Source organism: Xiphophorus maculatus, chromosome 6 (genome assembly GCF_002775205.1).
Source record: "Xiphophorus maculatus strain JP 163 A chromosome 6, X_maculatus-5.0-male, whole genome shotgun sequence".
In the NCBI taxonomy this organism is placed as follows: domain Eukaryota; kingdom Metazoa; phylum Chordata; class Actinopteri; order Cyprinodontiformes; family Poeciliidae; genus Xiphophorus; species Xiphophorus maculatus.
The window spans coordinates 7,507,991-7,530,766 of NC_036448.1; the positions used below are offsets into that span (position 1 = coordinate 7,507,991).

General features: G+C 40.4%; 1 protein-coding gene across 3 annotated transcripts in view; it reads left to right on the plus strand.

Moving 5' to 3' along the window:
* Nucleotides 1–22,776, plus strand: part of rnf220 (ring finger protein 220) — a 195,503-nt gene that overhangs the window by 160,777 nt on the left and 11,950 nt on the right. For 2 of the 3 annotated variants that reach the window (XM_023335199.1, XM_023335200.1), the window contains exons 6-12: nt 1,095–1,190; nt 3,947–3,989; nt 6,608–6,732; nt 8,631–8,760; nt 16,223–16,415; nt 16,863–16,918; nt 17,057–17,171. In XM_023335199.1, the coding sequence (XP_023190967.1) occupies nt 1,095–1,190; nt 3,947–3,989; nt 6,608–6,732; nt 8,631–8,760; nt 16,223–16,415; nt 16,863–16,918; nt 17,057–17,171 (758 nt within the window). Of the gene's footprint in view, nt 1–1,094; nt 1,191–3,563; nt 3,789–3,946; nt 3,990–6,607; nt 6,733–8,630; nt 8,761–16,222; nt 16,416–16,862; nt 16,919–17,056; nt 17,172–22,776 lie in introns of those variants that run through there. The other variant, XM_023335201.1, reaches the window with a different exon arrangement.

A 22,776-nucleotide genomic window follows, 5' to 3' on the forward strand; every position in this document is an offset into this window, starting at 1 on the left:
TCTCCCGCCAGCCCTCTCCTCAATTTCCTCCCGTTCCCTCTGAGGGCTTCCTCACTTTCCAATCGCTCTTTCTTCCCTAACTCCTCTTAACGTCCCATAAACATTAAGTCTAATCAGAGGAAGGGGTTTTATAGACAAAGTCAGGCAGGTTACAGTCATCATCGGTGACGTGTCGCCCTTAGCAGCTGAGGCAATAACACTGCCGGGGTTCTCCAAGGGTAATGATTCCGGGTCTTTGCTGCGTCGTAGATCTTCGAGGGACGTAAATAAATGTTAAAATTTTGTAATACAAATAAAGAAAACCCTCACATTTTACACTCAGCTGCAGTGTTTTGTAGTAAGTTGCTTCAGTTTTGCACGGTTGCTTACTCATCAGTCCTTATCACATCATCTGATGCTTTAAATGGTTTCTCTTCTCTGAAGTTTAGCTTTTGAAGTAAAGACGATGATCTGCAAACTGCTGCTGAAAGGCAGGAAGGCCGTTTTTTTTCTCCTCACTGCTCCACAACTCGGTTGTACAATATGGATGTTTCTTCTTTGTAAAGTTTATTTATTTGAGGTCATCGAATTCTGTGTAAGCATCTCCTAGAACCAATTTTCTTTGTAAGTCCAGCAGCTGTGTATGTTCCGGTTTTCCCTTGCGAAAATCACCACGGGCTTTTAGCAGACGATATTTTTTTTGTTCTGTCTGTGTAATGCAAACAGATATTTGCTATTAAAGTTTTCAAACTTAAACTACATGCTCTTCTACTGCTACCAAACTATATCAGAGTGTCACGCGTTTTGCACAAAATTCAAGTTTTTATTAAATACCTTTGCAGTCCAAATGATCAGGGAAATGCATGATGCTACGCTAACCTTTTAAAAAATTTTCGCTGTTTTCTCAAGTTGAACTGTTGGGGGAAACATGCTCAAGCTTTGATATCTTTTCTTTATCAAATCTCCGTACTTTTTTGCTCCTTATTATCCTGTTGTAGCTTTCGGACTGCAATATGTTATAGAATAACCATTTCTCTATACAGTGACAACATGACAAGATCATTTGCGTAGAAGATGACTTTTTTTTCCTCTCTCTTCTCTGTTTGCCTCTCCAGTCGATGCTTTTGTCAGTGCACATCAAGAGAGAGGGAGAGTCTCCGGTGGTGTCACCCCTGTCATCTGAAGATGCCCACCACTCCGACAGATATCAGGTCACAAAAGCACATACACACACCGCTCGAGGCAGTCATGGTTGAAGTTATACTTTTATGTTAGCAGGAAGGTCATCTCTTTCAATAGAAAACATCAGAAATGTAGTTTATTAAAGGAATTTAATTTCTTTTAGTCTATAAGTTCAAGCATGATTCATTCGGTTTTCTTACTAACCCTCCAGCTTAGGCCAATTTATATAAATGTTTATCTGTACTTTTTTTTTTTTTTTTTTAAAGAAAATCTCTCTCCTTTATGGGCTTGGAGTTGAGATACCTCTTAATCCGATCAAGTATTCAAAAACATGAACTCAAACCTGACATTAAAGTTAAAAAAAGTCAAACATGTTCAAGTTGAAATTGAAAGTTACATTAAGGCTGTTTGAACAGCCTAACAAAGTGTATGTGATGATATGAGGCACTGAAGTAATAATGACGCGTTAGCGGTAGAATATTATGGTAAATTTTGCTTTCTGATGCCTTCTCAGCAGTTAAGCTGAATAACAGACCAATCTTCTTTAATCTCAGATGTCACCCTGACTGCTTTTATCTATTCTATTCATCAAAATTTGTTCGGCTAATTCTTCTGGCCGTGATGTATCTCCGGGTTAAGTGAGTTTCCCCCTTAACACCATAAAATAAGAACTATTAAGTTCATGCCGACGTTACATCCATACGTTTGGGATGACACAGCTCATAAAGACCTTAAAGCAATAAAGGAGATTTTCTCATTTGGTGAAACTGCTGAAATCACCTTATATTATACAAATGATTAAGTCGATGGGGACTTATTTTAACACCCTGAAATGAAGCATAATGGAAGACTTTACCACCTCCTCCTTTTCAGTCAGGTCTGAGTGCTCACAGGCTTTCTCGCGTCTCCTGGAAACCTGACCTGTCCTCAGCCGTTCACTGAGTGTATCATAATGATAAGGTAGCGGTGGTGGTGGTGATGCACGGCCAGCGGGCCAATAACTCAGAGAATGAAGAGGGAGGAAAGGATCAACGAGGGGGAAGGTGAAGGCCCGGCTGCTCAACGGTTTCCACCAATGGCAGACAATAAGAGCATCGTTGCAGTACCATAGAGCGGGTATCCATAACTGTAAGAGGAAATGCTTTAGTCAGCGTATAGTCACTGCGTTTGGCCCTCCAGGTTGAATCCCAGCAGATCTGAGGGACACATTTTGCAAAAGACAAAGGTGGATAGGCCAAATGAGTCTGACCTCAATTAATTTCATAATACTGTACATTTATTGCTGAGGCCATTATTTTTAATGATGCAGGTAATTCACCTCGGGCAGCATGAACTAGCTCGGACCCCAAAATGTTCCAGATATGAGCACAAAAGAAAAAACAAAATATTAATAATTTATCTCGTAGTGATACATTTACTCAACTACAGTATTTTTTAAAAAAAACCTTTACAGTTTCTGCTACCAGTTTTTGCAAATGACTACAGTGTACTTGACTGACACATATTATAATGGTTAAACACCATATTACACAATGTCCAATAAAACAAACTCCGCAGGAACTGCAGAGATCCATAGCTCAGATGGGAGTATCTCCAGACAGGAAAGCTAGTGGTCATGCACTCTGGAAATCTGGTGTGTGTTGAAGATTACCAAGAATAAATCCCTTGCTGAATGAAAACTGTATGACCTAATCAAAGTCTAGAGCCAAATCAAATTGGGAAGACTTGAAAATTTGTGTTCATTGTCTGGTGTTACAACGTTTTAACTATTTAAGGGGGAAAAATCAGTCTCAATATCCTCAAACACTGGTAGAGTACACACTCATAGCTTGTATCTTTTTCTATTTTTGGGAACAAAAAAAAAATAGCAATAGCAAAAGAAAGTAGCAATAAAATAAAACAATATACCATCTCCTTGCTACTTTATAGTGGTAAAATTTGTGGAAATTCATCCAATTTGTGATTGTAGCATGAAAAAAAAAAAGATTTGGCCAATCTTTCTGCAACCCGACTTTGTACTTTTGATGCTTTATTTACATTTAGCAAATGTTAAACTCTTGTCTTTCAAACAATTACAACATTTAACAGTCGAATGTAAATTTGAGCGTGGTCATTTGAAATAAAAATAGTGACACTACCCAAAACATAAGAGAAAAACTCTAGAAGATAATCAAGATTAATAGTATAGACATATTTTATTATTGTGAGACATTTATAATTAAGTAAATAAATCAAATAAATAGCGTTAAAAGTAGCCAAACCCACCTATTAAGTGACAATAATCTCTATGTAAATCATCAGAATTGCCTCCTGGAGGTTCAGTATGAAACCCGCTGCTTCCCCCTAGTGACCAACAGGCGAAATAACAACCAACGTCTCGCACCCTTCCGTTTCCTCAACGGTCACGTGATCACAACAGCCAACATGGCGTCCGAAACGAGAGCTCTATGCCGACTCGGGCGCCACTTTCAATCCTTTTCCATCCGTGTGGATTTGTAGTCACAGCGCTTAGTTTGTTGGGATGTAGAACATCTGGCGGCAGCCCTGAGCCCTGTGCGGCAGCGAGTTTTAGGCCCGCTGTCGACGGGGAGCGGAGAGTTATGGAAGAGGTGGAAAACAAGAGAGAAGTAGGTGGAACTGTCTGTCTTGATAAGCGCGCCCCCCCCAGAAAGTATCCAAAACAATCCCACTAAGAACAGCGAGATTTGCTCTTGTGAACACTGCCCGCTGTCTAATGAACGTCTAATGAGTGTTTCCTCTCTCTCCTTTCTTCTTTTGCTTGCAGACATTTTTACGAGTTCGGGCAAACAGGCAAACGAGATTGAATGGTATGTACACATATCGGTTCGGCTAATTCTGTCGTTTTAATTTGCCAGTAGCGTGTGTTACTCTGAACTTTGAAATTAATAAAAGTTTTTGACAAGTATATGTGCTTGTAAAGCCACAAGAGTTAATACGTAAACTAAAGAGTTGCATGTTGAATAGAGATGAGAATAAATGATCTCTTTACCAGACCTATATATGAATGATACACTTGATAAAAAAATACATTATGATATCAAATGTGCTCTATTTATATTTAAAAAATATCTACTTGGGGAAAAAAACATGCACTTTCAGTAGGGGTTTCCATGGAAACCACAACTTAACTTCAGTGTGAAGCTTCAAGAAAGTAAATCCTTTTTGTAAAGTGCCTTGCAGTGGAATTGTATGAGATAAACTAGTGTGCAAGTAGCATATAATTATAAAACAGAAATAAAGGTTTTTTTTTTTTTTTTAATTACACAAAAATCTGAAAAGTGTGGCCTGCATCATCTTTTACTCTGATGTAACTAAATAATATCCGGTGCAAATTATTTCCTTCTAACTTCTTCACAAAGTCTGGCTTTGTGTGATGTAATCTTTATAAAATACATCTGTTTTTGAAAACCTTTTAGAGAACTTCAATGAACGAACATTATTAAGACCCAGGAAGACGGCAGAAAAAGTGGAAGATAAAAACATTTAAAATACGGTTAGGTCATAAAAATAAACACCAAAAGCTTTGAACATTCCACATAATCTGGCCTTTGTTGAAAGAAAGCGATAAATAATCCCACTAACATCTTGTCACGAGCGCTCAGGGGGCTACAGCAAATAAGTACTCTGGAGGGGTCACATTTCACCAGGACAACAACCCTAGGGATACAGCCAGAGCGACAATGTCATGTTTTAAATGACATCTGCTTTTATTGTTCTGAATGGCCTAGTCAATGTCCATACCTCAACCCAGTTGGAAATCTGTGTTGCAAAAACTGTGACATGTGACGTTCACAGATGGTCTCCATCCAGGCTGATTTGAGCTGGAGCTATTTTGAAGCGATCAAAGGGAAACATGCTAAGAGCTGGTAGAAAATACTGTGAACAGACGAAACAGGTTCGCATCAGTGACAGTGAAAATAAATGCACATCACACTTTCCAGATTTTGGTGTGAGAAAACAGCTGAAAGGCATGTCTTTTTTTTTTTTTTTTTGTAAATATTGAACTTCACGTTAAGTTCTACGTTGTGTTTGTTAACCACAGTTGTTTTACAAGGCACTTTTTAAATCTGGCATTTTGAGAAGTTCTCTCCATGAGGGGACTTAAAGGTTTGAGCTGCACGTAATTAGCAGCCTTTTCCTCTCCTCTTTAAACAGTGCTTCTCTTGATTAATGTCAGGAAGAAAAATTGCATGGAAGCCCCTTCTTCTTTCGCTCCCTCCACACTCTTGCCCCGCAGTTATGGCATGCTGCCTTATGTCCTCCTCCTCTTTCTTCTTCTTCTCCTCCCTCTGTCAGTTGCTGCAATCCCTCTTGGCCTGCTTTGCTTTTCCCAGCCAGCTAAAAATTAATGTCCCCGCGCGCCATTTGCAGTTAAGAAAAAACGACAGAGACTCAGGGTTCAATCACGGCTGTTTGGCCCTGTTAAATTTCTAATTAAATGTGTGGGTGGATGGGGGTGGAGGCTGAGGCTTGGGTGGGGGCGCGGGGGGGATGCCATGACAGAGAAGCAAAAAAGGAATAGAGCAAAGGCACTGATGTAGAGAAGAGTGGAAAGGAATTGAGGGCGTCGCATCCAGCTGTTTCTCTCTGAAGATGTTCCAGAAGGTGGCAAGTTTGAGCAGATCAGCCATCTTTAATCAACGACATTAGAGCTGAAATAGTTAATTGTGATTAGTCAATTATTGAGATAATTGTCAACTAATTTAGTGATCGATTAATTGCTAACTGGAGTACACAGACTCAAAAAACTGTACAGAAAATATATACATCTTTAATTCAAGATTTAAAAAAATACTTTCTGTAAACATGTCCTTGCCAAACTGCTTAAATATCATAGTTTACTACTGAAAAAAAAATCTCCTTCTAAGCACCTTTTGATATCCAGTTAATCAAAGACACTGGATTTGCTAAAGTATCGTTGTGTTATTGCATTTTAGGGAGTAGAATGGTTATTTTCTTATTTAAAAATTAACTGAATAATTTATTTGTATCTTTTAATGTATTTCTAATCTATGCAGATGGCTTAAATGAAAAATCTACAGAATTTGCCAAATTTTTGTATCTGATTAATCAATTAATTGTCAGAATAATCAGCTAACCGTCAGAATAATCGATTAGTTGTCAGCATAATCAATTAATCGGCAGAATAAACAACTAATCGTCAGAATATCAGATTAATCGTCAAAAACAATTGATTAATCATCAAAATAATCGATTAGTTGTTCAAATAATTAATTAATAGCCAGAATAATCGATTAATTGTCAGAATGATCAGTAGATTATTTGATAACTAATATAATTGTTAGTTGCAGCCCTAAACGGTATAGGTTTGTGAAGAACTCAGTGCAGACATTCCAAGATAAGTATATTTATTTGTTGTTTTTTTTTTTTTTATCCCCTCTCTTTCCTTGTCCCTCTGCTCCAGCTCGTATAGGCAAGATGAAGAGGAGGAAGCCTGAGGAGGGGGGGCAGGTATGTCCGCTGTGCAGCGCCCCATTGGCTGGGAGCGAGGAGGAGATGAGTAGACATGTGGAACAATGCCTGATCCAGGTAGTACAATCCCGGCCCCTAGACCCCCTGCCCTGCCTACCGCCCCCACCTGGACGGCCTATGTCTTCCCCCTCTTTTCCCACTCACCTCTCTACTTCCTGTAGATTCTGAGCAGTCTCATCCATGCTGTACTGTACAAACAATCATATCGGATCAGCTGCGAATGACTTGAGCGCAAAGGGGTAACATTCACACCGGACTCGTGCAGTCTGTTTCTGCGTGCCGGTGTTTTAAACGAGTCGGCTCTCATCTGCAGGTTATCCCATGTGACACGGTTTTAGATGTAGCCCTCACTACCTGTCCCAGCTTTGTCTTTAGTATTTACTTAACAGCTGTCGCCTCTTCTAGAGTAGATGTTGAGATAAATCATTGCTACTAATGAACTTCTTCTCTATCTCATGTCACTGATTGCCAGCCGTCAAACCTCCCAGAGATACTAATATCTCCCGGCATGATTGTTTTTCATTTGTTGCAACAGTGAAAGGATTCTAGCGTACACGGCCTTGCCAAAGTATTCATTCCAATTCAGTTGGATTTAATAATGTCACATATTCGACATTAAGAGAGTGAAATGTCTGTCCATGCATCTTTGCAAAGTCTCCCCTGCTCGCTCAAATTGGATGGAGAAACTCTGTGAGTGGTGCTTTTGAGTCTCGCTTCAGATTTGCCTCCCGATTTCCATCTGGACTTTGACTATACCTTTCTAACAATTGAATATTCTTGCAACAGAATTGTGGCGTGCAGGTGTAATAGTTATGTCAACCAGGGCTGCACCTCACAATTATTTTAGTAATCGATTCATCTTTATGATTATTGAGATGACTAATAAGATAGACAAAGGTTGGCACATTCTGCAGATTTTTCATTTAACCCCACACACATTTTTGTACAATATTAGGTATATGTCAAAAGATGCAAATAAAGAAAACAAAAATAACAGTTTTTAACTAAAATCCAATAGCATAGCTAAAGTATACTGTTGATCATTTGTAGCAAAAGATGCATCTGCACCTAAAAAAACATTTCTTTTTTATGAAAAGCTCCATCTTTTTGCTCGACTTAACATCAGTACAGCGTAAGGCTGATCTGTTGACTATTTTTTGGATTTACTGAATAATATTTTGACAGAAAAATTTGCTTAATGGGAGATTTTTCGGCTAAACTTGTACCACATAAAGTTGCAACTATCCCACTTGAGGAGTTCTGGGTAGAACATATTTAAAGACAAAAGGTTTTTTTTGTTAGTTTTGGCTTAGTTACAGCTTTGACTATGTTGTTCTTTCAGAAATTTGCATGTTTTTTGGGTCCTTTTTTTTGTTGTTTGTTTTTTATTTTGATACTTATACATTGTATTTTGGAAAAAAAAAATCCTGAACCTTAAATTATTGTTCTTCCATTTCACATTTTTTCATTACTTTTGTTGGTTTGTCACCTAATACAACACACTGAATTTTGTGGTAGGAATCTGTCACAGTGTGAAGGTGTGTGAATACTTTTGCAAAGCATTCTATCTCAAACATTTTAAAGAAATGTTTCCCGTGAAATCTTTCATTTTAAGTTTATTAAATGAACTAAATTTGTGTAGTTTAAATGCATGCAGGTAAACGTCTTTGTTGAATGTTTGCAGCAGATTGATGTCTATAAAATATAACAGTGAAAGCTTGGTGAATTTCAAGTAGGACTTATTAGTATTAAAAAAAAACAAGGCAGCATTAAATTTTGGTTTCAGTTTTGAAGTACAGGTAAAGTTTTTATGGATATCTGGTCTATCACCAAATCGAATCCTTAACCTTGAAAGAGTGCGGAGAGAAAATAAATTCACGTTTAGCCAATTTTCTTTGAATCATTCTGTCCTCTTTTTAAAATGGGTCCTTATTTGTTTGTTTTTTGTGGGCCAGCGCGAGGGGGCTCTGGCCGACGAAGACTCCGCAGACATGGACGGCGAGAACGGGCGGGGCTTCGACGAGTACGAATGGGCGGGGCAGAAAAGGATCAGAGCTACGGCCTTACTGGAGGGAGGCTTCAGAGGTACAGACGCATCTGATGTGATTCTTTGTTAGTGGCTTTTCCCACCAACTCCAGACAGCGTGGTACTGCCGTGAAGGCGTGTGTGTGTGTTTGTGTGTGTGTGGGCTTTCTGACGGTGTAGGTGTCTGGTCGGCTGACTGACTGACCTCTCTGAGCTCGGGCGCCACACTCAGTTCCAGCAGTTTGTTCCCTCCTCTTCTCTCTCGTCCGTCTGTCTCCTCTTTTGTTTCCCTGCTCATCCATCATTCAGCGCTCCGCTGTCCAATGTGAGCGGCGTTAGCTCTCCGAGACCGGCGTCCAATGTGACCGGAGAGCAGTAATGGTACCTGTGGTCTAGCGTCAGCGCGGGCGGTTCCGGGGTCAGTCCGGCTCGGCTCGTCTGAACCCCGCTCAACCCTCTGTGCGAAGGGAAGGAAAACACATTTAGCTGGGCAATTGACCCGCTGGTCACCGCTTCGTGTGTGTGCCCAGAAATGCAATTATAGAGCCAGATAGGAGAGCTGGTCATTGGGGAGCGCAGTAGCAGCAGCAGCAGCAGCTCAGGGACACAGCACACCTTATGTGCAAGCACTTAGCTCAATATGATTCCCTACTTTTGTTAGCTTCTGTAAATTTCATAAATACTTTATCTTCTTTAGATTAGTTTTGCTTAAAAGGGTTGTCTGTTTTTATATGAGAACCAATTACAGTTGAGCTTCTTTATACCTTTTTTTTTTTGGTTTGCAAGACATCAGAATTTGTTTAAAATGCCACATTAAATCAAATTCACAGATTCAGATCCCAAAACCACTCGCCTAAGAGAAGTGCAACAAGATGGGAGAACCTCTAAGAACCTAAACGGAGGATATAGGTCTGATCTAAGATTATTATGATAAACTTGTCAAGCGAACATGCGTATAATAGTATTTTGTATACCAAATATCTATGAAATTGTCAGCAAATCAAGAATAATTGTTAATGCTTTCAGAACAGAATTTATACATTATTTTTGCTTTTCTGCTCTTTGATAGAGTGGCACAAATAGAGCTAGTTAGTATATAACAAGTTGGGGTTTCTGGTATCTGGTAACCAGATAACTTCAGATGTCTGATAAGCATCTTGCTCGTAGGTTGCAAGCTGTAGTTTTAAAATGCTTAAAGTGATGGGCGTCCATCGTTTTACTTTCTGCCCTCTGATAGTCTGTTTCTAATAACTGGAAGGATTTCCATAAATTCAAGCTTGTTTTATGTGCCCAAAAATAACATCTAAAATAATAATTTACCCGACAAGGGCTGTTTTTAACGAGCCCAAAAATGTCTCGAGACAAATCTTTGCTCTGTTAACTGGATCCATGAACTGCCTTCATCCTGATTTAGACAAAAATTATCCCACATTTTATCTTCATTGTATCTCTTTAAGTCGGAGAGATAGATGGTCAGTTTGAAGCAAACCGCGGCGATGCGAGGCAGACGGAGCTGCAGGCTCCTCATCTCCGCTTTCATGTGTCCCTCTCTGCGTTCGATCTGTTGTTAAACACACATGCTGGGGCCTCACCTGCCTCCCTTCCTCTCTTCTGCTTGCCAAGTGGAGACAAGACAGATCAATGCTAAAGTCTCAACTAAAACACCACAAAGTGAGGCACTTAGGGGGCAGGGAGGTGGATGGAGCCCCTCTTCATCCGTCTCCCGGGCGCTCCCTCCATCCGTCCGTCTGCCTTTCACGTTGTTTAAAGTTCGCAGCCACAGCCCCGGACCCTTCTGTCGCGCTCTAATAGGGAACCTTGTGATGCGACGCAGATAACCGAGGTGGCCTGGGGAGAGCGACTTGAAACACGGAGACACACACACGCGCGCGCACTCTTCCATCTTGACAGAAGGCTCAGAAGGTGGATTTTGTCTTGAAAGCTGCTCAGTGGTTCTGACACACACAGCTGCATCCAGTGGGCTCTCTGGAGCTCACGACCGGCTAAACGGATATAGAGACGTTACGGGTGGGGGGAGGGGTCCTTCTCAGCTGGCAAGATGAAGAGAGAGACTATTCCTCTGTGAAGTGCCACCATCCTTCTCTCCCTTTGAGAGGCCGGGGAAGAAAGACGTGAGGGGGGTCGGGGGGGATCGAACAAGATCAGTTTATGATTCAAGTGTCTGTGAGTGAAGACTTCCCTGTGTCTCACACCGGCTTAGGCGGGTTGAAAGAACCCGTATAACTCAGATAGAGTTGTCTTTATCTGTCTGGTGGTCTGTTTCTGCAAGCTGCAAAGTGGACAGATTTTACGCCCTAACTTTCCCTCATACTGCTGGTCACTTTACAAAGTTTTTGTGTTGGTGCGAAATGCAAATGAAGTTATGACTGGAATGATGTAGTCTTTTTTTTTCTTTTCTTATCAATTCAGTTCAATCTAACACCACCTCAAAAGTGATAATTTTTTGTGTAAATAAAGATTTGTTCCATAATTTCCAGACTATTAACATATATACAGCTCTGGAAAAAACGAAGAGACCACTGCACTGAACCCCATTGAAAACCTCCTGGTTATTCCACCAAATATTGATTTCTGAACTCTTCCTGAGTTAAAACATTAGTATTGTTGTTCCTAAATGAATATTAACTTGCTTTCTGTGCATTATTTGAGGTCTGAAAGCACTGCATCTTTTACCTTATTTTGACCGTTTCTCATTTTCTGTAAATAAATACAAACTTTTTGCTTGGAATTTCAGAGACATGTTGTCAGTAGTTCATAGAATAAAAGGACAATGCAAAAAAGACAAATTCTTTAAAGATTGTATTTTTTTTATTTTTACAATTTCAAGTCATGTTTTGGAATAAAAACTTTTTTTTCATTTTTTTTATCACAGTTCAGTACATTCTGGTACATGCATTAGTACATGGAAAACAGAAACACAGATGTGAGCCAAAGCAAAACTGAACAGACGTTTTCAGTTACATGTAACACTCTTTGTTCATGTCAACTAATAACTTTTAATATCTATGTTGGGTCTCTTTAACCACTTTGATAGCAGTTTGGTCGATGAAGAACCGGACGATGGGCATTAAAATGTGTCCGCCTCCAATTTTCTTTAAATCAGCATAATATTTTTGAGTCATATGCATTCAGCATCTGTGCACCACAAATTTGGAACAAACTTCCAGAAAACTGTAAAACAGCTGAAACACTGACTAAAATCTTGACTAAAATCTAAAATCCTTTAAATCTTGACTAAAAACCCACCTGTCTAGGATTGTATTTGAAACGTAATCAATTGCAAATTTATTTATGGAAGTTTACTTAATGTCGTGTTTTGATTGTTGATTCTATATTACATTGTGTTTCTGTGTTTGATATGATGTAAAGCACTTTGAAATGCTTTGCTGCTGAAATGTGCTATACAAATAAAATTTGATTGATTGATTGATAGCAACATGATTTATGTAAGGGAGGCTTCGAAACCATGATGGCTTTTAAAGATAATTTATGACCAAGGACTCAAGGCCTCACCTCAGCTGATGACTTGTACTAGTTCTAAGATGTTTCTGCAAATTAAGACACAATACGGATGAGGAATAAATAAGGTAATTAGTTCAACACAGAGCCTGTTTTATTTCTTCACCTTTTTAACAAATATTCTAGGGTTGAAAATGGCTAAAAATGTGAACCAAAAAAATACTTTCTGAAAGGGAAGCAGCAGCAGACAGATCTCGAGCTGCGATACCAGGCCGTCCCGAGACACTCTGGAGGAGAGGAGGAGGATTACTGCCGGTTCAGTTGGCCCAGAAGGATTGAGGAGAGGACAAATCTCCGCTTTGTACATGAACTTCAAAGATGACCGTCTCATGTCTTTGTGTCTGGCTTCCTCTCTCCCCTCCCCTCACACTCCCTCTCCCTCTCTCTGTGTGACCTGTAAATGGCAGGGAGATAGTGTGATCACCTTTGACATGCCTCCTCTCGGCTTCTTAGGGGGTCCCGATAATTGCTATGGAAACAAGATGTTGCCGAGGTCATTGGATTGGCTGAGGCGAGCTGCCGGTCGGCCTGATGAGGCCTTTGATCGTGCCCGCCTGTTCAGATCTGCGCTTGTCGCCTTGTTGTGTTGACATGCATGTAAATTGAGGCTCTCTTTCATTGCTGCCACGAACCATACAACACAGAGGAGGAAATATGTAGTTAACATGTTAAAGAGTCAGCGATATTGCAGGGAGGGGGCTTTGATAATGAGACAGATCGAGGAGTGGAGGAAGTATTGATTCAGATGATTTGGCTAGCAAGCTGTTTATTAAGATGGGCTAAACACAGTAGAGAACAGTTAAAAAAAACCAAATTTATATGTTGGAGAAGTTTAAAAAAAAGAAGCTAATTGTGCGGAAGGGAAGAAAAAATGGAAAATGAGGCAAGAAGAAGAAGAAAAAAAGAAAAGTAAAGACAGGGGTGGGGGTGTTGATACATAATGTGAGTGAAAGGCAGTTAGAGTGTGGCTGACCTTTCCCTGGCCAGATTAGATTGGCCTGCCAAGACTGCTTAGAGGAACAGATAGAAGAACAGGGGGATCACACACATTCAGAGCAAACAGGCCGCACCAACCCTGGCGGTGAACACACTGCCACACATTTACGGTGTGTGTATTCACTCCCAGTCGGCTCAGGAGGCATCCAGTTTACAGTAGAAGTGCAGATACTTAAATTACGGGGCTGAATCACATTTAATAAGACAGTTACAAATGTCGGGGGGACCCAGATATTTTTTTGTGTGTGGTTTATATAGATGCTGTGTGTCCTGAAGCATTGAAAGCAGAATTCACTTTTCCTTTTTTTATTCTAAGAAACCTCAGCGACTGGTGCACCTTACTCTTTTTTTTTTTTTTCTTTTAGGTGCATCACACTTAACTTTGCAACATTAACATGTAAATGATTAATTATCAGTCTAGGAAATAAAATGTATTTATTTGAAGCAGAAACACTATTTCTGATTGGTTTAGACCACCATTGGAGATATATATGTCTGTTGTTGAATACAGGAAGCTGGCCTGTCAGAGACTTCTTCATTTTTCTCTTGAATGACTGGCGCACTGGTGCGACTTCAACATTTTGTGACATGATCTCATCAGTGACCAAATTGGTTTTACTCTAGAGCCCTGAACCATTATCAGTCAATTTAATTTAGATAAATTTCAACCTGTTGGCTTAAAATTAGGACATTAAACCTGAAAGATACTCAACAAATTACAATACTCACGATGAAGATGGAGGAAGCCAAGCGGAGATTTGTCTTATGGATCTCTGAAAAAAGAAAAAGAAATGTAACTGCACTTAAAAATGCTAACTCAATAAATCATTAAACTATGCCCATTTCTATGATGGTGAGTGGGCTAGGTTCTGCTTAAGTAAAACATTTCCAAACCATGCCACTTTCATCTTGATATGAACAGCTTCTCCTGGCATGCTGTATGAGGCATACGCTAATCACATCTTCAGTTCTGGTCTCTGGTCACAGTTGTTTTGTCATCCATTCATAAAAGGATTTCCCTCACAGCCAAATTCTTTCTGTCGGCCTCTTTCAGCTCTTATGATCTCAACTTTGAGTACACTCTATCTTCAAGTCCGGGGCACATCAAGCCGACTGAATTTGTTGTTTAACCCGCCCCATTTTTCCCAGTTGCGTGGTTTCCCTAGCTAAAGAAACTTGTAGGTTTACTTTGCGTTGTAATCGTCTGCATGAGTATGACGCCTCAGACTAAAAATACATTGAAAACTATGTTTATGTTGGCATCTTTACGTCATTCCATACATTATCCTCATCTATGCTCATGTACCTACCTCTATAAATTCCCGAGTTAAATGTGAGGGCAATCTGTTGGCTGTATTGTAGAGAACGCTTTCGGGCGAGCTCAGTCGACTGTGTTGCTCTCTGACAAAGACCCCGCAGTGGAGTGAGATGCAGTTGTTCGCTGATGGCAACTGTTCCAGGAAGTCTAGTGTTGGGACTCACACAGGCGGGTTAAACAGGATGGGTGTCAGCTCCGTCTGGTTCTACCTTCAACTCCCCCCACGGACACTCATAGGCAGCCCACTAGTCCACCTGAGAGCTTGTAGAAATTGGAATAGGTGTAAATAAGATGGCTGTCAGGCCTGTCACGGGCTGACACACACCAACGGTTTCAGGCGCAACACACACGCATGCAGCCCTAACGGTAAAGGGTCTGAGTAATATACACATTTGAACACAAACACACCCCCAACTACTTTTGTGCTGCAGATAGACATAGTTTAAGTGACAGGTGAACACACACACACACACACCCCCACACACCTTGGAAGGATTGGAGAGATAGGACCTAAGTGACAGAGGGACAGACAGTCTCAAACAAACATGGAAAAGACACCTGTAAGTGACGGACACAAACACACAGAGCCAACTCCTTGGTTAAGTAGAGCTGAAGGGAGCAGTCAGGCAGCGGTAAGGGTTTGTCTGAGCGTTCATTACTTGGTTTATACAGGTGCCATTCACACACACGCATACACACGTACACACCCGTCTCCTTCTCAAAGATTGATGGGTAACGAGTCAGTCTTCATCTCCTTCTTTTTGTCATTTGTCACCCGGGTTTCTGAAAGTCTTTAAGTTGATTTGCAGAGAAGTTAAGTTTAAGATGAGCTTTAGCCGTCTCAGAAAGTTAGGTCGTTTCCAGCGTCATCAAGCAGTACGTTGTTTATGTTGGGGGCTTTAAATAACCCTTAATGATTCAAAAAAAAGGGCAAACATTGTATCAAAACTGTAAACCATTGAGATTTTGATTTTCCATATTTATACTCTGTGTGTAAAAATATATGTTCTACTTCTAATTGGATATTGAAAGTATATCAAGTCATGGGACAATTAAGAACAATGGTCCACTCTCTCGTGCACCAGTAGTCAAAGGCACCTTTAACCAATATGCTAATTGAGGGTGTTTTCACAACCAATTGTCCAGTAGACTCTGTTTCTCTGGAGACCTAAATTGCAATATTTGCTAAATTTTCAGCTGATGGTTGTCCACTGCAGTGTCAAACAATCTAAACTATTTTAAAACCTGCCCTCACCTGGTCTATGGTGACTGTACCAAGAACTACTGAAGGAAATTAATTACATAAAAACCTTAGAAGATGTGAGCATAACTTCCTTCTTCATGAAATGTCAACAAAAATAGAGTGGCATCAGATTTTAGCAACTGTAGGATTTCTTTTTTGTCTTTGGTAAAAGACTACAAACCATTTCTCTCACTCATTTAAGACTCTCACGTATGTTTTGGTTCCATTTACCCAGAATTCCCTGTATTATAGTTTACTTCCTGCTTTCGGAGAGGTCGCCAGTCTGCTTGCATCATATGCATTTGAACCGCTCCAGAGTTCACTTCGACTGAACTGAGCCCCAGGTTTTTTAGATGGACTAAATGGGGCTGATGTGAATGCATCCTTAAAGTATTGGTGTGAAAATGTCTTTCTCTCTCCACAGGAACTGGATTCGCCACATGCAGTATCAAGGAGAGCGCGGCGGACAGTGACGCTGACCTTGACGTGGACGGAGACGACACGTTGGAGTACGGGAAGGCCCAGTACACTGAGGCCGACATCATCCCCTGCTCCGGAGCCGGGGAGGACCAAGGAGAAGCCCGGGAGAGGGAGGCGCTACGAGGAGCTGTGCTCAAGTACGACGTCTTCAGCAAAACGCTAGCCGTGTTTTCAACGGGTTTTTATTTTTTTTATTTTTATGGGCATTTCGAAGTATTCTATTAGAAACAGTTAATGGTGGCGGTAAAATTTGAATCAAAGGAGTGAACTTTCTTTTTTTATGTGTGATTAATCCTACTTTGCAGCCCTTACATATTGTTCATTACACTGTAGCTCAACGTCTGACAAAATTACGCTCTGGTTGATTCTTTGTTGATTTGCTCCAAGCCAGTAGACGAACATACCTAGTTTGCATTTTCCTCAGCTTCTTTTTTTTTTTTTTTTACAATATTTAAAAACTTTTGCTTAAAATTAGCATAACAATTAGGTGGAAGCTTAGATAGTGGATGAAATACTATACTTTGCACAATGGAAAGAACACACGGGCTGTTGTACATGCTGATGGTTGTGCTATTTTGTTGCAGCGGCGGGATGCCTTCCAACAGAATAACGCCCGAGTTCTCCAAGTGGGCAAACGATGGTAAGTAAAGCACTAATTGTGCTATTACAAAAACGACAACATTATTATTGTTCCAGGCAGACTGAAATGGAGATCTGTGGCAGGCAACTGTGATAGACAGGAATTTATAAATAACTGTTACCTTTTTTGCGACCACAGAGATGCCTTCAACGAGCAACGGGGAGAGCAGCAAGACAGACCCCAGCACTCCTTCATCATCATCCTCCTCCTCCTCAAATGCTCCACGTACCTGTAAAAACAGCGAGATCGAAAAGTAGGTGACAGTCTAATAATCAAACATGGAAACATGATAACGTAGATAGCAACAATCAAAATTTAAAGCCAGGATTATGTGAATTGCTTAGTAGTCTTTCTGCATTTATGCCTTGTGTTTTCTCAGCATCCAGATAGTTTTCTTTCATCAACCTTCCTGCTTGGTTGCAAAAGGATGCCTTTCTCTTGACCTTTCCACATTTTGTCATGTAACAACATTTGCAAAATATTTGATTTAGATTGCGAAATTTTATGAAGAGCAGGCATAGACATCAGCTGCTAGATGTGGAAAGCTTGTAGAGACGTACTGTGTCACCAGAAACCTAAATAAAATATTATTTGCGGTTGTATTGTAAAAATGTAAAAAAGCTCAAGGTGTAAAACTGCCTTTTCAAGACATTATTTTCACCCAGCTGCTAGCACTTAAGTTATGGTATGGTCTTCACAGCTTTGACTAACATGTACCCCTTTGACCATGGCGACAGTTCAATAGAATAGATTATTTAAATGAATTAATCAGCACTGTGGGTGTGCACATTCTCCATTATAAATATCAGCAGATTGGATAATTGGTGGACAAACCGAGCCGCTCGAGGTGTATTGATTAGAAACTCCACTGTCAAGACAAGAGTGAGTGTTTGTTAGGTGTAGAGATCCATCTAATGCCCGGTTCTTACACAGAACGTGCAGCTATTCTGGTATTCAGTACAAATAGTTAAGCCAGTTCACCAGCACGCTTAAAAAAACCCCTTAAAATCTAACTTTTGCAATAGACAGATACATGAGACTTGTACAAAGCGCCTGCTCTGTTAAAAACTTGAATGAAATGTGTTTAATATGGTTTAGTATAACACTGAAAATCACCACCTGCTGAATTGAGGAAAACAAAGCAAACATAGGCATTTTATTGAATGGAAAAGTCTATGTTTCTGGAAAATGAACAGAAACGTTTAGTGAAAATAGTCCAAGTAAATTAGTTTTGTCTCATTAGAGATTCTTTGCAAATGTTAAACCAAACCACACAATAAAAACTGCTCCGAGTCAATTAAAGTTGATATAAGAAGAAAAACCCCAAAAACTATTTTGTGCTACATAATTTTTGACTAAAAGGCTCCAAACAGCCTCCATGCCTGTCGAGAAATATCAGATTGACTTATTTGCACCTCCAGTTAGCACAATGAGCTGATGGCTGGTCGTACACCAACCATAATTAAGACCTTTCCGTCCTTGCACATCTCTACGCGTGGTATGAACTCACATTCATTAATGTACAGTTTGTGGTGGCTGATAAGAGTCTCTTTCTTCTTAATCAGAAGTGAAACATGGAGAATGCGCCTGATGAATCTTTGGCCTGTGCTTCATACAAACAAGTTACTCTTTTAGGTAAAGAAGGAGAACTACTTCTGTCAGGAAAGGAAGGCTTTGTTGAAAATAGAACATATACTGTAGCTCTTTATATTACTACTATTCAGACCAGAAATAAGTGTTTGTTTTTAATAATAATTATAATACAACCTAAACAAATGCACGTGTCTAGCGCTGTGCAGGAGAAAGGGCTTGTCGTCTTTTACCAAAGAGAAATTCTACAACTGGTCAAATCTGATGCTGCTCCATTTTTGTTTACATTTTAAGAAGGAAGTTGTGCTCATGTTTTGGAGGGTTTTATGCTGTTTCTTTCAGTGGTTCTAAAGGAAACAACAGGTTCTTCAAATTTTGTTGATTTGACACAGTGCGCTGAAAGTGAACCACACCAAATGTACTTGACGATCAGGTGTATAAAGCACCCTAAATTACTCAAGGCGGTTAAGAAACTATGTGAAACTTTAAACATTTAAAAAAATAAAATTAAATAACTTCTCTTTTAAGTTTGAAAGGACCAGTACTGGACTTAGGACCCGTACTTTTCCGTTCCCACCATTGTCCTCGTCTTTGTTTTCTGTCACTTCTGTGGAGCAAATATTGCCGTGCTTTGCCACACGATGTTCTCCTGGAGACTTTTAGCGGTCACCTGGAGCAGAACACGCTTTAATCTAAGTGTCCACTTAGGGTGAGGCCAACTAGGTACTGAATGATTGCATTGGAACAAGCAGTCAGGTGCCTGGCTAGAACAATTCCCCGCCTCACTCCTCCTCTCACTTGCTATAAATGCACGTATTTGTGGGGCTTCTGTGTCCTTCCATCCTCAAATGAAAATGAGATTTGTCTCCTTTTGTTACATTGATACATTGTGTGTGGGTGTGTGTGTGGCTTTCCACAAGGTAGCGTTGGTGAAATCTCTCTCTGTCTCTGATCCCAGATGGGTAATGATCTGGTCGCCTCCCGGGGCGTCCTCGTTCCCCTGCTCATTCCCCTGCAAGATAAATGAGTTCTTTCTCTCTCTCTTTCACTGATACACACACACACGCACACCCCCACACGCCTACATACATCGCCTGAGATGTTCTTTCCTCCAAGATAAATGGCCCCTCCATTGCCGCCAATGCGATTGCTGCCAAATTTGGTGCTCCAGCTGGAACAATGCGGAGTGATTTCCATGTGGTTTCTGCAAATAATTGAATCTGTCCTCAATTTGGAAGTGATGAAGCTAGATTTCTACCCCGCGCCCCACCACCCCTTACACACACGCGCACAGGGACACACACGGACTCTGCCCCAGTCGTCTCTACATTTTTCCTTGCTTTATTTCACTGTCCCATTCTCTCTCTGTCCTGTTTTTCTCGTTCCTCCCTTCCTGTCCTCTGTCTCAATTCCTCTCAGCTATTTACAAGGTCCCCCCAAATCCCCCACCTCTTAACTTTTGCTGCGGTTGCTCACACATCGGGAAGAGGCAGGGGAAATCAATAGTGACTTAAATGTTTTATCATGGTGTCTCGGTGTAGTTAAGGCCTTTGCTAACAGGGTGCAGCACAGAATGATGCTCGAAAGGGATTTACAGCAGCAGCACATGCTTGGGAGATTTATTTAAGGCGAAAATGTTTTACCAGAAGAGGATTTCAAATTAATTTGTGTTAAATTTTATCCGCTGTATGTTCTCCTGCCGAGACAGAAGCGAGAGTGAGACCAAAATGTAGATAGACAGCAGATGAAGACATTGAGCTGATTGAGATGGATGGTAGAAATCCCCCGCTACACACACACACACAAGCACACGCGCACACACACCCTCACGCACTAATGAAATGAGAAATAACGTCGCAGATGCTGGGAACAGAGCGCTAAATAGAGGAAAAGCAGAGCCATCTATCTGTCTCTGCTGGGCTTTCCTGCTTGCTTTTTTTGCCACGAGGAGGGCTTCAGATGGAAAACACCAAGCCGAATTAGCTGTGGAACGGCAATAAAGTTGAACCGAAGTTTAAACAATCTGGCATTTAAATCGAAGTAATGCATCAGTTCAAAGCAGGACAATGTTTTGGGGTTTTGTAGTTACAGAAACTGTTTAGCACAAACAAAGCAAGCCTGCACTAGCAGTGCTGAATCCACTGAGACTAAAAGGTAAAACTGTTTATACCCTTTCAATGTTATATTATGTTATATTTCCTAACTGACAAAAACAATCTATCGTTTTATACCCTCAACAGCACATGAATGTGTTTGAAGATCTAAGAAAGTCATGATACATAAAGGCAGGTCTTTTCATTTAAAGCCTTATCAGGATAAAGAAGCTTAAATATTACTGGTCTCCACATGGACACCTTTTTCAATAGACCCGGCAGTCCTATGAAAAGAAGAGCAATTCATAGCATTTATGACTCGTCTCTGTTCAAGGGCTACTGTACCTTTCAGGTTAATCCAGATTGTGATTGCTCAACCCGTGTCCAACAGGGACATGAGTTTTTCTATTTTGGCTAAAAGTCTCAACAGTCTTGAGCTGGTTTAGGTCAGTGGAATACACAAAGGATTTAAGGATTTTCACATGCGAGAGGTTACCGCTAAGCCTGAAGTTCTTTTTTATTATTTTCTTTTTGCTTGGCCTGATTAAGTCGTATTATTTTCTTCCAAACTTCTTCTATCTGCAAAGTACTCTGTTTTTTGTTTTTTTTTTCCTTTGTCTGCTTTCATTTAGATGCTCACATTCTGGCCAAAAGATTAATGTTATTACGCTGGTGGAACATGAAGCAATTTGTTTTGTCTGTGTGCTGAATAAATATTTATAACAGGAGATTAAAAAAGCGGCGTGCTGAAAAAGTGATCAATGTCAGGAGGAAATGAGCAACTTTTTGTCCAAATCTTTTTTATAGTGTCTCTTTGGAAAATGAAAAATATCCCTCCACAGAGTTCAGTGGGTGACGGAGCCACAGAGAGACTTAATAGAACCGTTAAAGGACAGTTACAGTCCAGCTTTGTCCAGGGTCTGCGGCTCTTTTATAAGCTGGCGAGCTAATCAAGGCTAAATGACTTTTTACAAGCTCAGCACTAATAAGAGGAGAGGGTAAGTCCGTTTATAGGGCACAGTGGTGGCACGACAGTCTGGGTCTTTATAGACACGGGATGATGTGGATGATGGCTTTACAGGGAGGCGCAGGTCTGCTCTTCATACATGTTTAGGAAAGTACTTAGAACTTACTGCTGATCCCGCTGACTTGAAGCAGCTCAACCGTCAAAGACCTCCGCAGCCTGCTGGAAATTCAAAAGGAGGAACCCAGAGTAGCTAAACCGTTCTTGGTCAGTTCCATACAATGGCAAAAAGGTGTTAACTCAATATCTTTGAGTTTTAAGACAAGTCATGCAACAAGATTTCTTGATAGTGAAGTACACAAAACTTAAACCAAGTGAATTCGGTCTCTCAAATAAATGTTTATTGGCAATGTCAGCATGAGTTGGTCTGGTGGAATGAGTCTTCGCTATTAATATGAGAGGGTTTGCAACTCATTAAGGTCCTTTTCTAGCTGCATGGCTCAACCTAACTCTGGTTGTTGTTTTTTATTACGATTGAGCAACAGCTTTCTAGTGGGTTGGGTGTTCATGTAATTGGGTGGCCCCGGAGTCTAAAAAGTGGCATGACACGATCTTTACGGGACACAAACACAACACAACAATGGAGGATATGAAAGCTAGAATAAAGCCAGGAAAGGCTGTGGACAGTGAGACCAAATACGCTAAAGAAGTGCCGTCTTCTGACGTCCCATTTTCATTCCGACTTGGCGCATTAGGATCCTCAGCGAAGAAGGGGTCGATACCACAGAACTGATACTAGTGGAAAACCCTTATAACAGAGTCAAATAGGTAGTAGTGGAAAATGTTCATGAAAAACTACTTCTTATTCTAGTATTAGTTGGCTTCTTTATTGACAGTCGACTAAAAACAACTTGGCTGCAACAAATGATTCTACACGTTTTAGTCATAAACCCAGTTAGCTCAAGTTAACTGTGCGGTTTTTGGTGGCACCTCATTCATGAAATGTTCACATACTTAAAATGTATTTTGTTGAAATACCTTTTAGATGGCTGGTGATTCCTACGGTATGGTTAACCTTGAAAAATATACAACCGTTTATTGATGTCACAAAAGTGAATCACCTGCGCCAATTGCTTTTATATAAAACAGCTTGCCAGCCGGTTAGTAGGCTGACAACGCTATTTTTAATCAGTGTTACGCTAATTCGAGCT